Source organism: Sugiyamaella lignohabitans, chromosome A, assembly GCF_001640025.1.
Source record: "Sugiyamaella lignohabitans strain CBS 10342 chromosome A, complete sequence".
Lineage (NCBI taxonomy): Eukaryota > Fungi > Ascomycota > Dipodascomycetes > Dipodascales > Trichomonascaceae > Sugiyamaella > Sugiyamaella lignohabitans.
In genome coordinates, this window is record NC_031672.1 from 5,818,526 (window position 1) to 5,833,259 (window position 14,734).

General features: G+C 43.9%; 5 protein-coding genes across 5 annotated transcripts; 3 read left to right on the forward strand and 2 right to left on the reverse strand.

Annotated features, from left to right (window-relative positions):
• Positions 1-844: 844 nt before the first annotated feature.
• On the forward strand, positions 845-2,056 carry AWJ20_1924 (uncharacterized protein; the record flags this gene model as incomplete). Its single annotated transcript, XM_018878839.1, has 1 exon — positions 845-2,056. The coding sequence occupies one exon, from the start codon at positions 845-847 to the stop codon at positions 2,054-2,056; it is 1,212 nt and encodes a 403-aa protein (XP_018736102.1).
• Positions 1,079-3,379, reverse strand: ENO1 (phosphopyruvate hydratase ENO1; the record flags this gene model as incomplete). The annotated part of the gene is made up of 2 exons (XM_018878840.1): positions 1,079-2,355; positions 3,334-3,379. 2 exons carry the CDS (start codon positions 3,377-3,379, stop codon positions 1,079-1,081), a joined length of 1,323 nt encoding a protein of 440 aa, XP_018736103.1.
• A 2,522-nt stretch (positions 3,380-5,901) lies between these two features.
• On the reverse strand, positions 5,902-7,530 carry AWJ20_1926 (uncharacterized protein; the record flags this gene model as incomplete). Its single annotated transcript, XM_018878841.1, has 1 exon — positions 5,902-7,530. The coding sequence occupies one exon, from the start codon at positions 7,528-7,530 to the stop codon at positions 5,902-5,904; it is 1,629 nt and encodes a 542-aa protein (XP_018736104.1).
• A 2,963-nt stretch (positions 7,531-10,493) lies between these two features.
• Positions 10,494-11,228, forward strand: AWJ20_1927 (uncharacterized protein; the record flags this gene model as incomplete). The annotated part of the gene is made up of 1 exon (XM_018878842.1): positions 10,494-11,228. The coding sequence occupies one exon, from the start codon at positions 10,494-10,496 to the stop codon at positions 11,226-11,228; it is 735 nt and encodes a 244-aa protein (XP_018736105.1).
• Positions 11,229-11,299: 71 nt separating this feature from the next.
• On the forward strand, positions 11,300-14,734 carry RPO41 (Rpo41p; the record flags this gene model as incomplete). The annotated part of the gene is made up of 1 exon (XM_018878843.1): positions 11,300-14,734. The coding sequence occupies one exon, from the start codon at positions 11,300-11,302 to the stop codon at positions 14,732-14,734; it is 3,435 nt and encodes a 1,144-aa protein (XP_018736106.1).

Here is a 14,734-nt window from a genome sequence, read left to right on the forward strand (position 1 = left end):
TTGATATACAACTCTTTGATACCGGTGCTGCTGTGTATTGGAGGTAGATGATGACTGAAATTAGTCTCATTGGGTCCTGGTATTTCGAATGCCAAACTGTTCAAATGTGGAAGTGTCGTGATACAGGTCAGCGACGGTCGAAAATCTTTTTCCATGAAATGGCCCATAAGAGCCAGATGTCTCAAATTGGGAGTCCATTTGAGAAAGCTGGCTATAACCACATCTGGATTAACATCTTCTGATCGATACCAATCGCTCAACATAGCAGACATTTTGAATGTGTGAAGTCGTTTGAAGGGCTCTTGACCGGTATACAGATCCGACTGCAGGCCATGGTGGTAATTGATTTCCAGCAGCTCTAAATTCGGAGCTGCTACCGGTAAAAGTGCCAGTTTATTGACATCTAATGTGTTATCGAAACAGAATCTCAATTCACGAAGTAACGGTAAAGGGCCCATTTTCTGTGCTATCGCCAATACATGGCTGCAGGGCTGTCTAAGATTCAAACTGACGAGTGAATACTTTTCAAAGGCCCAACTTATTGCCGAATGAGATGGTGTACCATGAGTCAAATTCAGATCCAGGGGCCGGCTGTTCTTATTTGTTAATATATTACAGTAGAATTGCACCTGTAATTTTCTGAACTCGTCACTACCGCTCGCAACCGCCGCGACCACAACCGTCCCCGGGCCACTCCCGTACAAAATGGTCTCATAAAAACACTTGGATACAAATAAGATCTCTTGGATATCAGAGAAGCCCAGGTACGAGAAAATCTCGGCGCGGATTTCCAACGGCAGGTCCGAAAACACCGCCATCAACCATGAACGTGGTTCTCCACAACATGAAAATCATATCGTGCATCAGCCATGCACCTTTTATCGGACCCTGCCTCCGGCGGCTGGGGCTCCGCCCCAGACCCCGCTGCTCCTCTCGCTCCGCTCGAGTCGTTTCGTCGACGGTCCAAGCCATCTCCGGCGAAGCAGGAGCCACGGGGTCTGGGGCAACGCCCCAGCCGCCGGAGGCAGCACCACCACCATACAAAGGATATCAATTATTTATTAGTCACGTAAGATGTTTAGATAGCAACAGAAGAGTGGAACTTGGCACCGGCGTAGATGGCCTTGTCGCCAAGAGCCTCCTCGATACGGAGGATCTCGTTCAACTTGGCCAAACGCTCGGAACGGGCGGGAGCACCGGTCTTGATTTGTCCGGATCTGATACCAACAGACAAGTCGGCAATGAAGGTGTCCTCGGTCTCACCAGATCTGTGGGAAACCATGACACCCCACTTGGCGGCGTAAGAGTCCTTGGCAGCTTGGATAGACTCGGTCAAGGTACCGATTTGGTTGACCTTGAGGAGAAGAGCGTCAGCAGCCTTGGTCTCAATGGCCTTGGCAATGAACTTGGGGTTGGTAACAGTCAAGTCATCACCAACAACTTGGACCTTGCCGGCAACACGGGGGTAGAACTTTTGCCAAGCGGCCCAGTCACCCTCGGCGAAGGGGTCTTCAAGAGAGATGATGGGGTACTTCTCAATGAGTTGGATGTAGTAGTCGGCAAGTTGCTCGCCAGTGAGCCACTTAGACTTGTCAGACTCGGGGTTCTTGAAGTCCAAGTCGTACTTCTCGGCATCCTCGTGGTAGAACTCGGAAGAAGCAGCATCAATGGCAATGCTGATCTTACCAGTGTAACCAGCAGCCTCGATAGCAGCGACAATGAGGTCAAGAGCCTCGTGAGCGTCTTGAATATCAGGAGCAACACCACCCTCATCACCAACGTTACCAGCAGAAGTACCATACTTCTTCTTGGTCAAGCTCTTGAGCTGTTGGTAGACCTCAGAGCCAGCTCTAAGGGCATCGGTGAAAGAGGTGAATCCAGTAGGAGCAATCATGAACTCTTGGATGGCCAAAGCACCACCGGCGTGAGAACCACCGTTGATGACGTTTTGGAAAGGAACTGGCAAAACGTAAGGAGCAGGGGTACCAGCAATCTCAGCGATGTGTTGGTAAAGAGGAACGCCCTTCTCAGCGGCACCAGCACGACTGGCAGCTAAAGAGACACCCAAGATGGCGTTAGCACCGAGCTTAGACTTGTTGTCAGTACCGTCCAACTCGTTAAGGAACTTGTCAAAAGCAGATTGGTCCTTAACATCCAATTGGGCCTTGATGACAGCGGGTCCAATGACGTTGTTGACGTTGGAAACAGCAGTCAAAACACCCTTTCCACCCCAGTGGGTCTTGTCACCATCACGGAGCTCAAGAGCCTCAGAGACACCAGTGGAAGCACCAGAGGGGACAATGGCACGGAAAGTACCCTTTTCAGTGGTGAGCTCAACCTCAACAGTTGGGTTACCTAAAAATGCCACGTTAGTTTTTTGGTCTGTGTTTTCTCCGACATGGAGCTTGATTCAAGTGGTTGTGTGGTTGCTTGTACATATTGTTTTTCGTTGTTTCGGGTTGTTTCGGACGTCAATAAATAACCCACGATAATTGTATTTTTCACTTTGTTACCAAGTGGGGAAAAACCAGGGGTATGTATGCCCCTCGCTCAGACACATCCCGTTAATAGCATTATCGCGGGTTAGGGCAGTACAAGTGGTTCGAAGAGAGCATAAATTCAGTCATTTGCATAAAATATGCAGAGATGGCCAAATTTCAAACAATGGGAAAAATACCAGCTGCGAAAACCCTACTGCCGCTTGAAAATCAGTCGGTAATGAAAAGGTTGTACGATAATTGACCAGCGCCAAAAGGGGGGTATAATGGGTCAATTGCGTAACCTCGTAGTTGTAACCACGAAAAATAATCATCAACAGTGCAATTTTGCAAACTCGGAATTAGTAGGAAAGCGTGTTCGTGAGATTATGACCAGTAAAACACTGCCAGTAAATAATAGCCGGTACACAGGGATTGGTTGTAACAGATGGTCCGGCATTGCCAACCCATTCTAATGCCCGAACACCCGAATGCCTTAAAGTCTATTCCATAGTTCAAGCAATTGCAATTGCAATTGCTCAGAAAAATCTCGGAAATACCCCCAAACCAATTGAAAAAGGTGGTGCAGTAACATCACACCTATAGCCATATAATTCCAGAGCCATTGCAACAGCAGAACCAAAAATCAATTTCAAAAATAAACAACAAAATCGTTTTGAACAATTGAACATCAATAACAAAAATCCAACGAACCTTCATTAGACAGTTGACAAAATTACAATGTTCAACATCCGAAGTTTCCATGACGCTCTATTCTATTTTGAGAGACAACAAATAACGACAAAATAAAACAAGCAACCAGTTTCAACCCTTTCTTTATCAATTCATTACTTACCACGAGAGTCGTAGACGTATCTAGAGTGAACCTTAGAAATAGCCATTGTAATTTTTTATTTCAAAATCTGTACAATTCAATTGAATGGATCGTGCGATGAAGGAAATTTCAAAAAAAAATCTACCCTGTACAGGGGAGATGTAGTCCCTTTTTATATGCAGAATTAGCGTTTTCGCATGTCCTGCATTGGATGGCCAAACATGGTTGTGGTGTGCTTTTGTGTTGGGTTGGGCGTGTGCGCGATAGCGGTATCGGCGGGTTGCACACCAGTCCCAACTGGTCCTGAAAAAGTGGGAGGGTACCTGAATGTATTTTGCTACTTGTGTGACAGATTATCACCTTGATTTCCTGAATGTGGATAGCAGATGACTCTTGAGTTTCAGTCGTCAGGTGTGTGAAGATTCATGACTTTTACAGTAGTTATTGACTCGCCTATCCCATGAGTTTAGTTTGCTCGTGGTATTGTATGATTCAATTTGATGTTAGGGAACTTTCAACAGACCCCTCACCTGCCATGGCGGTTCGAGCATAAACACACACATTAAAGAGAAAAAAAGCAAGCAAAACGTAGTGATTCACAAAACATCGACGGAATCGAACAGCATGGAAACAGCCTTGTATTGATGTATACAGACTGGTGCTCAATGTCAGAGTCAATTTTTGTTATTTTATTTGGAATAATTATTTGAAGCAATTGAAATTATCCGCATTGTATCATTTTGCGGTCAATTGATCTTAACTAGGCTAGATATTATATCTTGACTAGTCTATAATATCTAGAGTATATGGAGTCAAGTAGAGCAGGTGATTGTATAGCTTAGAGCTGTATGGACACTATAGAGCTGAATATATAGAGTACTGTAGAGTATTAATGAGTACAGACTATAGGCCAGAAAATAACGGAGGATTGTAGAACACTGTAGAGATGTAGAGATAGACTAGAGTATATAGAGTATTGAGGGTAGTGACAAATGTCAAGTGCCTGAGGATAGTGGAGACTCGAGTAACAACGTGCCTCGATAGTCCAGCTGATCTACTAGCTAGGTTAACGGTATAAACACAAGACACAGTGGTGTGGCATGTTGATTAACTAGAAATTGGCTAGTGTACAGAGTTTATGTCTATGTCTAGGATCAGACATATGCTATAATAGCATTCTTTAATGGTATGTTATAATGGCATGATCCAGATTCCGACGCTAAGAGTAAAGGAATTGGCCTGGCATTTTGAGCGAACTTCAATTCGTGACATAATGGCCGTCTGTAATCAGTCAGGTCCCTTTCGTACCACCAAAATACTAAGCAGTCACTCACATAATTCACACATTCTGGCTGCACGGTGAGAACTTTTCAGATCCGCTGGATAAATTAATCCATACAGCTACCTCTTATGCTGCATGTAATCGAGGTGCATATAATTTAACGTAGTTAATTTTTTTTGACTGTTCTATGGGTTCAACTATTGCATTCGGCACCATTGAGCTCAATCGAGTTTGGTCTCACCACTTTTAACGGTATATCTTACGTAGTTAGTTTATGGGTGATGAGTAGCTATTATCCGTTCAATTGCCAATTGCCTGGTGCATCAAATTGGCAATTTATTAGTGCTTCGGAGATGGTTTTATAATGTCATCCGCATACTACTAACTAGCTAACTAACTAACTACTAACTAATTATAAGCGAGTTATTTCCCACCATAACTGAAATGTATATGTAATAATACCTATATATCACACAACAAGTCAGAGGGTCCCTCAGCAATGATGCAATAGTGTCATAGTGTAATAGTGTAATGGTATCGTGATGGAGGATAAAGTCTAAATCAACTCGGGGCCATAACTATCAACCAGAAAGTGGATACTATCAACACCATTGGCCCATTCAGCTCATTCCACCCCTCCCTTCCCCTCTCTTTGGAGATGCTACATTGACCAATTTAACCGACTCTCCCCTCACCTTACATGACGACACACCGCTCAAAACGCATGCTAATCTCCAACGAATAAAGTACCGTCTGATTTCCGCCTGATCAGTTGACGTGATGCAACACTATGTGCATATACTCACTACGTTTCGAGATCATTTTTCCGTATGCTCTGCATGGATCTTCTTGTTCCGGAAAAACTCTGCTGCTATGACCACTAATCGGCGACGGTAGGTAATATCAGCAAACGGTGTAGAACATTAATCAACATTAGCTATATGTCAAGGCTCTGAATTGAGGGAGCTGCACCTGATCTGAATGAAAATCGAGGGCAGCTCGTGGCCGGTCTGTTATTTGTAACTTACGCAAAATCGACTGTCAGGCTTCCATCCAGGGCTCAGTCTGAAACTATGAACTATAACAGCTAATATAGCCCTGAACCATTTTTCGATTTCTTTGTAGCGTTATAGTTAGTATGAGCACTTGGTAGCAGAACAGCGAGGGAACCCCGCAAAACGAGCGAAGCGAGCTACGGGTCTGGGCGGAGCCCAGCCGCCGGAGGCACACCGTACCCGCTCGAAGCGAGATAAAAAAAGGCGTTGTTCATTAATTTTCAGCGAGAGAATATAAAATATATATGCAAATCACCACTGGTCCTCGTGAATCGAGTTTGTGGCAGTGGTTGTAGTGTTAGTAGACAGGAAGTCGTCAATCTCTTGTAGAGCTTTAGCATCGCCCATGGCATCGACATGTACCAGTTGTCCAGCGAGATCCGTGTCTTGAGCATCGTCACCGTCGTTGATGCGAACAGGAATAAGCGATTTCAGTTCCGAGTCGCTTTCTTTTTCCAAAGAACTGGCCTCGGTATCAAAACTTTCGACAGTGTCGTTTGATTCGTTGGACGAGGTAAGTGAGGTAGAGCTTACAGTTCGATTGCGAGAGTCTTCGTCGTCTTGAGGTTCAGCTTCTTCGTCAAACATCCTGGCAGCACGACTTAATGAGTAGCTGTCTGGCATGCCTGAAGTGGAGAAACTTCTATGCAATTCAGTAGCAGGTGGTGGAGCGCGAATAGGGCCAGCCCATTGCTGTTGTTGTCGCAGTTGCTGCTGTTGTAAAGCGAGATTTGGTGAAGCATGGAAGGGGAATTCAGTGGCAGAAGCAGATTTCACATGTTGACCACTGTTCTGTAAACCCCTCAATAGTTTGGAAGTGGCGATATTGATATCATTCATGACATATTGAGGTCGACGTCGTTGTAAAAGTCTTGGAGTGCTGTTGGGATGATGATGGTGATGTGGGAATTTATCAAAACAAGGTGATGGAGCTAAGCTTGAAATACCCGGACCCAGGCCACTTGGCAACCCGGTATAATATCCACCAGAATTAGGCTGTGTAGCATATGGAGAGAAATTAGGAGATACTAATGAAGATGATTGTGGAGTTGCGATAATGCTTTCGTCATGATAATCGCTGTCGTAGATGTCAGCTTGAGGTGACATTTCGAAACCAGTAGAGAGGATTTCAGGAGTCAAATAGTAATCACTGCTGGGATATGGAATGCCTGTAATGTTGCTGTAGAAAAGGTTGAGTCCATTAGAGTTTGCCTGGAATTGTGGAGAAATAGGCATGCCATAACTACCGCAAAGAGGAAAGTTTTGGCGAACAGACGACCGTGGTTGCTGTTGAGGTGTGTATCTCATGGGAGGTGTGAATGGGTCTCCGAGAGTTGGGAATTGAGGACTATTTCTACTTGGAGTTGCAGGATTTCCAAAAAGTCCATTTTGATGATATTGGCTTGGAAATGGCTGTAAACTGTCAGCATCATCCTGTCTAGGAGGTTTTCTCATAGCTTCTTGAACAGACCTAGCCTTTGCTCGTCTATTTTGAAACCAGATTTGTACATTTCTACTGGGTAGTCCGGTTTGCATTGCAAGTTCTTCTCTTCCCTCCTTGTCAGGCTTGGGATTTTTCTTGAAAGAAGTCTCCAAAATAAGCGCCTGTTCAGGATTAGTTCTTTTCCTGGCATTGGGCCGGTCACTCTTGGCCACACCCCGATTCATTCTCTTTTTGCCATGGACTGCAGCGGGTGGAGGCCCAATTAGAGGAGGTGGTGGAGGTGAATGCGTTTCCAAGTATGTGACCGAGCCGAGAAATGGGTCCATCATCATATTGTTTACTTCTGGTAACGTTCCGTTAGAACTCTCCATAAATTCTAACCCCTCTGGCGGCAATATGTCATGCTTGAGCAGTGTCCACTCATTGGCGTCATTCATTTCTCAGATTCCTATTCTGTTTTATTTCCTGTTCCCCTTACGGTGTGGAATGCTATTTTTTTTTTGGAAGCGGAAATACGAGTTAATATATCAACTCAGCCAACAGGTAGTTACCTTCAGCGATTGGATGCTTCCAGTTCTAGACGCTCATAACTTGCACGCCTGCGCCTACGCTGAATTTTCTTTTACCCTCTATACATGACCGTTACTCAGCTTAGATCGTTACCGAGGCCAATAGAGTTTTCGGTGTGAACTGAAATAAATTTACAGTTTGAACCACACCGGGAATCACACCGGGAATCTGCAGGAACAACCCAAAACTTACTGGTAGATTAAGTTTTGGACTCGGTCGGACCGTGATTGTCAGACAACTGTCCTTGAATTCCCGAGCCTTCTTTGCGGGATTCTGTAACTTGCTAGATAACATCAATGTCAAACATGGTCAGTTCATGCCAACCAAAGCTCGGTTCATGATATCGTGGCTTTTGATGCACTTTTCCTGCCATGTATATTTGATTCTCGTGTCTGCAGTCTGCTTCACGAATGATATTATATTGAAAAGTACAACTAAGGAAGTTATGGCTTATTTAGACGCCTTTTTGGATGCCTCCAGTTCAAGTGAAATTCAAAATCTGAATTTCTAGATGTTTGTCTTAGAAGCTTCTACAGGTAGCAAACGTGATGCAACCCCTTTTTATGTCATCTGGTGTGTTTGTATGTTGTTGGAAGGAAGAATGCTCCGCAGTGTTGTTATAGCTGACAGAGTGCTGTGTCAGCGAGAACAAATTACAGGCAGACCTCGGAAAAATGGATCTTCTTGATAGCACCTACAAAATATAGAAGTATCCGGTTGTTGGCTATCTCGATGAGGGTAATGAGGTCATCAGGCTTTCAAGATCACTGTGAGTTTCTTGTCACTGTTCTCTGCTGGGGGTCTGAGTGGTCTGGGACGACGCTTTGCGTAGTCTGCTGTGAAACATACCTCTGGGCAGCAATTAACTGGAAGGCGTGCTTGACACAGAATGTCTAGGACAAGCCGATTTATCAAATCTTGTTCAGAGGAAAGCCCATGATGATTATGGTACTATTGGAGGCATCCTTGTGCGCATGCTCTTCTTCACGTGGCTGCCTTCTATAGTACCTGTACCTTACATAGGCGAGTTCGGAGCCAAACGGGAATCTATAGATTTAATATTATTACTTCTCACTTGTTCATTGGCATTAATACAGTGAGCTGATGGAAAAACGCACAGTTGGCCTTCAACTTGATAATAGGCCCAATGCTCAATATATGGCGCAGAAAAACTATATAAAAGTTGGTCGAATGGCACAGTGAATGTCTCGATTGTGAATGCTCCAACATATGTTTTAAATAAACATCCTCGCAACCTAAAATGGCAATGTAAAAATAGCTACAAAGTTTGTTGAAGGTTCTATTTATCAATCGGGTAAGTACTCTCTGAAGCCATAGCGTAAGTTAGACATTGTGTTTAAGTGCCGCCTCTTGTGTTTGCAAGAATCTGAAAGACACTTCTCACTTCGGCTTACTGGTTGTGGGCAACTTAACACATGCTGGTGTTGGGATCGGGATTACGGATTCTACTAACTGGAACCTGGTGTGATTCAAATTCTAGGAATTGCAATACAAGTGCCAGCCACCATTTCAAGTTGATGCTCCTCTTCGAAACGAGACTATCTATAACCAAAATAAAAAATTCACACCCGCCAAAGCATCCCCCACCCCGACAATGCAGTAGTCTCTTGACTTAATTACCATACAAAATAATAATTTACTCAATTATATCATCATTTTAATTGGACGTAGATCCATCACCTTGTAGTGTAAGTCTTTGATGTGACTTGTAGGCATGATTCAAATCGTATCTCGGTGGATACCAGCCAGTACTAACAATATTTTTCATGTTACTTGCATCGGAATCTGTGCTCAAGCTCGGTGCTTCCTATGATATAAAAATAGAATTGCCTTGTTGACCATCAGGTGCATGAAAACGTGTTTACGTTCACATTTTTGTCGTCGTATCAGTTCTATGTACGGAATCCAAAATACGGGGTGAGCTGATGATCACAAAGTGTTTACCCCTGTCAATCAGCCCAACATAGATGCTAGCATTTACACGAAACCGACCTAACCAAAGTAATTCCCCGCCTCCCGAAACTGCCTTTCTCTACGGGATTTACCAAAATGGACCGGGTTTCAAATCTGAAACAGTTTCTCACTTCATGGAACCTATGTGGGGGTATATGATGAGAGACACAAGGCCGAGAACTGTCCGTTTAGGTCGTTCCACTTGTCTAGATAGGAATACTTTCTCTACTACTAGATTTGATCGGAACTCGTTTCTCCTTGAACCTCTCTTTCTGTTTTGTATATATGGATAAAATGTCTCACCCCACAGCCGAATCGATGTCCAGGTAATCTCGTTCCTTAGATTATCACTGGCATCGGAGTCCATCGGATTTGAGCGGTTTAATAAGCCAAGTTCAAAGTCAAATAATCCAGAACTGTCGCTTAAACATTTATTTAGGCTTCAAAATTTCGGGCCCCGACCCTCACTGTCAACATCAGGTCACATGAGCCTGAGCCTCTCCAGGATTAATGTTCCTTCACACGACACAATCCCACGAAGCTGCAGTAAAGCACTGATAGACCATCGATAAACGCATCATTCTGTACGGCTGGCATCCACTATGCATACTTGGGAGTTTTCTTTGCAAAAAAAAAAAAAAAAAAAAAAAATAGATAACGAAGGAGGTGAATATGAAATTTTGAACATCAAAAATAGGCATCAACACTCATTTTTATTTATTCAACCCTCAAAAATACCCTTGAAAATAAAAAAAATAGTATCAAAAATTTAGGGACGTCATCATAAATCATTCTATGCATTAAAAAAAGGGACACTGGATCGTTGTTTATTGCACGTTTGTTCCTGACTTTCAACATGAGATCACTGGTGAAAAATAATGCCTCTCTGGGCCAGTTCAGAGCTGCCAGACTGGAATCGAGAATTTTAGCATCAACACATAGACGTCAGACTGTATATTCAGTGGCGACAGAAACTGGTACGACCCATCAGTCGAGATCAATCCCTCCAACGTCATTGTTAGAGTCTTCGGTCAAGAGCTCGTCGTCAGGCAGCACACTATTGAACTGGAGATTACAGCAAAAGCAAAATGATACTGGTGGTGTCAAGTTTGAGGGAGAAACTTCTTGGTCTTCGCCTAATGATCTTATTTCTAGAAATTCGTTCGCCAAAAATCATATCCATTTGTGGACGTTACTAGAAGCATGTATCGAGTCTGGTAACATGACAAGAGCAGAATCGGTACTCATCGGTTTGAGTGAGATTGCCAACAGTTCGGATGTGACATTAGCTGTCAACAATTATTTGAACAAACTTGTCCAGTTGAATGCTGGTAATTCTTCGGTCGGTCTGCAATGGATTAAGAAGATTCGAAACAAAATATCGAAATTCGAGCCCAATACCGTCACTGACGCTATTATTTTAAAAAGTATTTATTCGTCCCATGACACTGACAAGTTACGTGAATTTGTCGTTTCTAAAAGAGGGACTTTAGGAGAGATTCTCAGTCATGTTGAAGTTTTGGGTTTAGGGGCAATGGTGAATATTGTCAAAGTAAGTATTGTGTTTGAGGGGCGTCCTGATGTAGTGTAGCTCTAACGATTGGATAGATTTGTGAAATCTCGCTGGAAAATGTGAATTCCAAGTTCCGAAATGTCGTTGCCATGTCTTTGGAATCAAAAGGTGAAGCTGATGAACAGAATGTGAAAGATGTGTTCACCGCAAACATCACTCCTAGTGACGCCACCAGCAGTACTGCCACTTCTAGTGGGTCTACCACTGGTGCCAAGGACACTGCCGAAGCATCCAGTAATGCCAACGGTATTGATTTAACAGAGTTGATTCCTGCAATCGAAAAGAAGGGTGTTAGTACACTTCTTCCTACTGAGACTCTTGGTTTGAAGACTATTCGCCACACATTGACAGGTCTTTTGGAAGGTTCTGAGGAAGATCTATCACCATTGCTACAAGATAAAAACGTCGAATCAGGTAATTATGTGGACTTTCTCGAACTTTCAGATAAAATCCCAGAGGACAAGAAACATGAGTTTGATGAGCTTCTCGAAAAGTATAATGAGGCTAGACAACAGAGTGTGGAGTCGAGAGGTTTTGAAGGAGCTCGTGAGAAATGGAAGAAGCTTTTTGAGAAGCGGGTCGCTATTCAAAACAAAGCCAAGACCGGTGGTCAACAGACTGTCACATTTAAAGCTCTCGACACTCTGCTTTGGGAGTGGAACAAAGATATGCTCCCGTTGATCAAAGCAGAGTTTGATCGAATCCAGAAAGTACTCAAGTATTCGACCCTATCACAAATTCCTGCTGACATTAAGAAGGAGAACAGCGCAAGTTCTCAGAATGTTAGCTACGCCGATAGATTTGAATATGGCCCTTACTTGACTCTTGTCAAGCCAGAAAACCTTGGGCCCATCACCATGTTAGAGCTCCTCAAGCTGAACTCTACTGGAGGTGTCCAAGAGGGTATGCGTACTGCTCGAGCTGTCTTAGCTGTTGGTAAGACGGTTGAGATGGAGTACAGAATGCAAGTGGCTAAACAACGTGAGAAGGAGGCTCTAAAAGGTGTCGACCACAATCAGTCAGCTCTAGCATCAGTTAGAACTGCTGTCAAGAACAGTGATCTAGGTACCGTTCAGACGTCATGGCCATTGCATATTCGTGCCAAGATTGGATCTCTGTTGATTTCACTTTTATTGCAAGTCGCAAAGGTTGCTGTGTACGGTAAGGACCCTATCACAGGAGAAAAAGTCTCTGGTAAAGCTCCTGCATTCTACCATTCATATCAATACCACAATGGAAGCAGAGTTGGTGTCCTAAAGGTGCACAAGTCTGTTGCCAAACATCTATCTGGTGAAGCTATGGCTACTGCTATCCAACCCCAATTACTTCCAATGCTTGTCAAGCCTCGACCTTGGACTGCTTGGAACAAGGGTGGATACTTGTATAGTTCTGCCAAGGTCATGAGATCTAGAGACTCTCCTGAACAGGTTGCTTATCTTAAAGCAGCCTCTGACAGAGGTACTCTCGATCAAGTTTACGAGGGTCTTAATGTTTTGGGTAATACTGCCTGGACCATCAACAAGGATATTTTTGAAGTCATTCTCAAAGTATGGAATACTGGAGAAGAGTTTTTGGAAATTCCTCGCCGAGTCGAGATTCAACCTGAGCTCCCACCTGCTCCACCTAGAGATGCCGATCCAAGTGTTCGTAGAGATTGGCTTCGTCAGTGTCGATTGATTGTTAATGAGAACCAAGCTTTATACTCTCAAAGATGTGACACAAACTACAAACTGGAGATTGCTCGTGCATTTTTAGGAGAACGTTTCTACTTACCTCATAACCTCGACTTCCGTGGCCGGGCTTATCCATTATCACCACATTTAAATCACCTTGGTAATGACTTGTCAAGAGGTTTATTGAAATTCTGGGAAGCTCGTGAACTTGGAGAACATGGATTGAACTGGTTGAAAGTCCATTGTGCTAATGTCTTTGGACATAACAAGTTCAGTTTTGAAGATCGTATCGCATTTGCGGATGAGAACATGGAAAAGATTTTGGATTCTGCAAACAGCCCAATGGAAGGTCAGAAGTGGTGGCAGGAAGCAGAGAGTCCATGGCAGGCTCTTGCAACCTGTATTGAAATCCGAAACGCCATGAATTTGGAGGATCCTTCAAAGTACAAGTGTCGTCTTCCTGTACATATGGACGGTAGTTGTAACGGATTACAGCATTACGCTGCTCTCGGTGGTGATGTTGAAGGTGCTGCTGAGGTTAATCTTGTCCCAAGTTCCAAACCCCAAGACGTTTATTCCAGAGTACTCGAGATTGTACGGGTTCGAGTTGAGGAAGATGCCACCAAGGGTCATAAAGAGGCCAAAATGGCTGTGGATAAGTTGTCGAGAAAGCTCATCAAACAAACTGTAATGACCCACGTCTACGGAGTTACATTTGTAGGTGCACGTCAACAAATTTCCAACCGATTGTCGGACGCTGGTCTGGAGCAAGAACATCTGTACTCAACAGCAGGATACCTTGCCAAGACTGTCTTAGGAGCTGTGAGATCTTTGTTTGAAGGTGCTCATTTGATCCAAGACTGGCTGGGTGATAACGCTACTAGAATCTCTCGTTCAGTGAGATTGGATATGGGCAGCATGGCTACCAAAAGCTCTAAAAATGGTAACCGACCCGAGTTTATGTCTTCGGTCATTTGGACGACTCCATTAGGATTGCCCATTGTCCAACCCTACAGACAAGATACCAAAAAGCAGGTGATTACTTCGTTGCAGAGTGTATTTATTACAGATCCATATGCTCTTCGTGGTGTCAATGGCCGCAAACAAAGAACTGCATTCCCTCCTAATTTCATCCATTCTTTGGATGCCAGTCACATGTTGATGTCAGCTATCGGTTGTGGTCGAGAGGGTATTTCGTTTGCTGCTGTGCACGATTCGTATTGGACACACCCTGGTGATATTGACAAGATGAACCGTATTTTGCGTGATTGTTTTATCGAGTTGCACCAAGTCGATTTGGTTGACAAGTTGCGAATTGAATTCGAACAAAGGTACACTGGTTTGTTGCAATATGCTGAGATCCCCAAGGATTGCGATATTGCCCAGAAAATCATTCGAGCTCAAGCAAAGTATTCAATTGAAAAGTATGGCACTGAAAAGAAACTGACAGTGGCCGATCAGATTGAGATGGAGAATAAACGACTAGAGGCTCTGGAAGCCGGTCTCGAGGATATCGAGACTCCTGTTAGCATTATAGAATCATTATCGGAACAAGAGCTCGACACATTGCTCAATCAGATTCCCAAAAAAGTCAAGAGAAAGAGACAGGTCAAGAATGCCAACTTCCGCTCGACTGAGCACGTCGGAACAGGTGCCGATAACTTCGAGCAACTCGAGAAACAAGCACAAGAAGCCGAAGTCGAGGAAGCTGACGAGAACATCGACTCACTGACGACTGGCAGAAGTTCTACATTAATGGGAATCCTGGTGCCACTGCGCATCACCAAAGTACCTGCCAAGGGCGACTTCGACGTGCACCAACTCCGCGACAGCAAGTACTTCTTCTCCTAA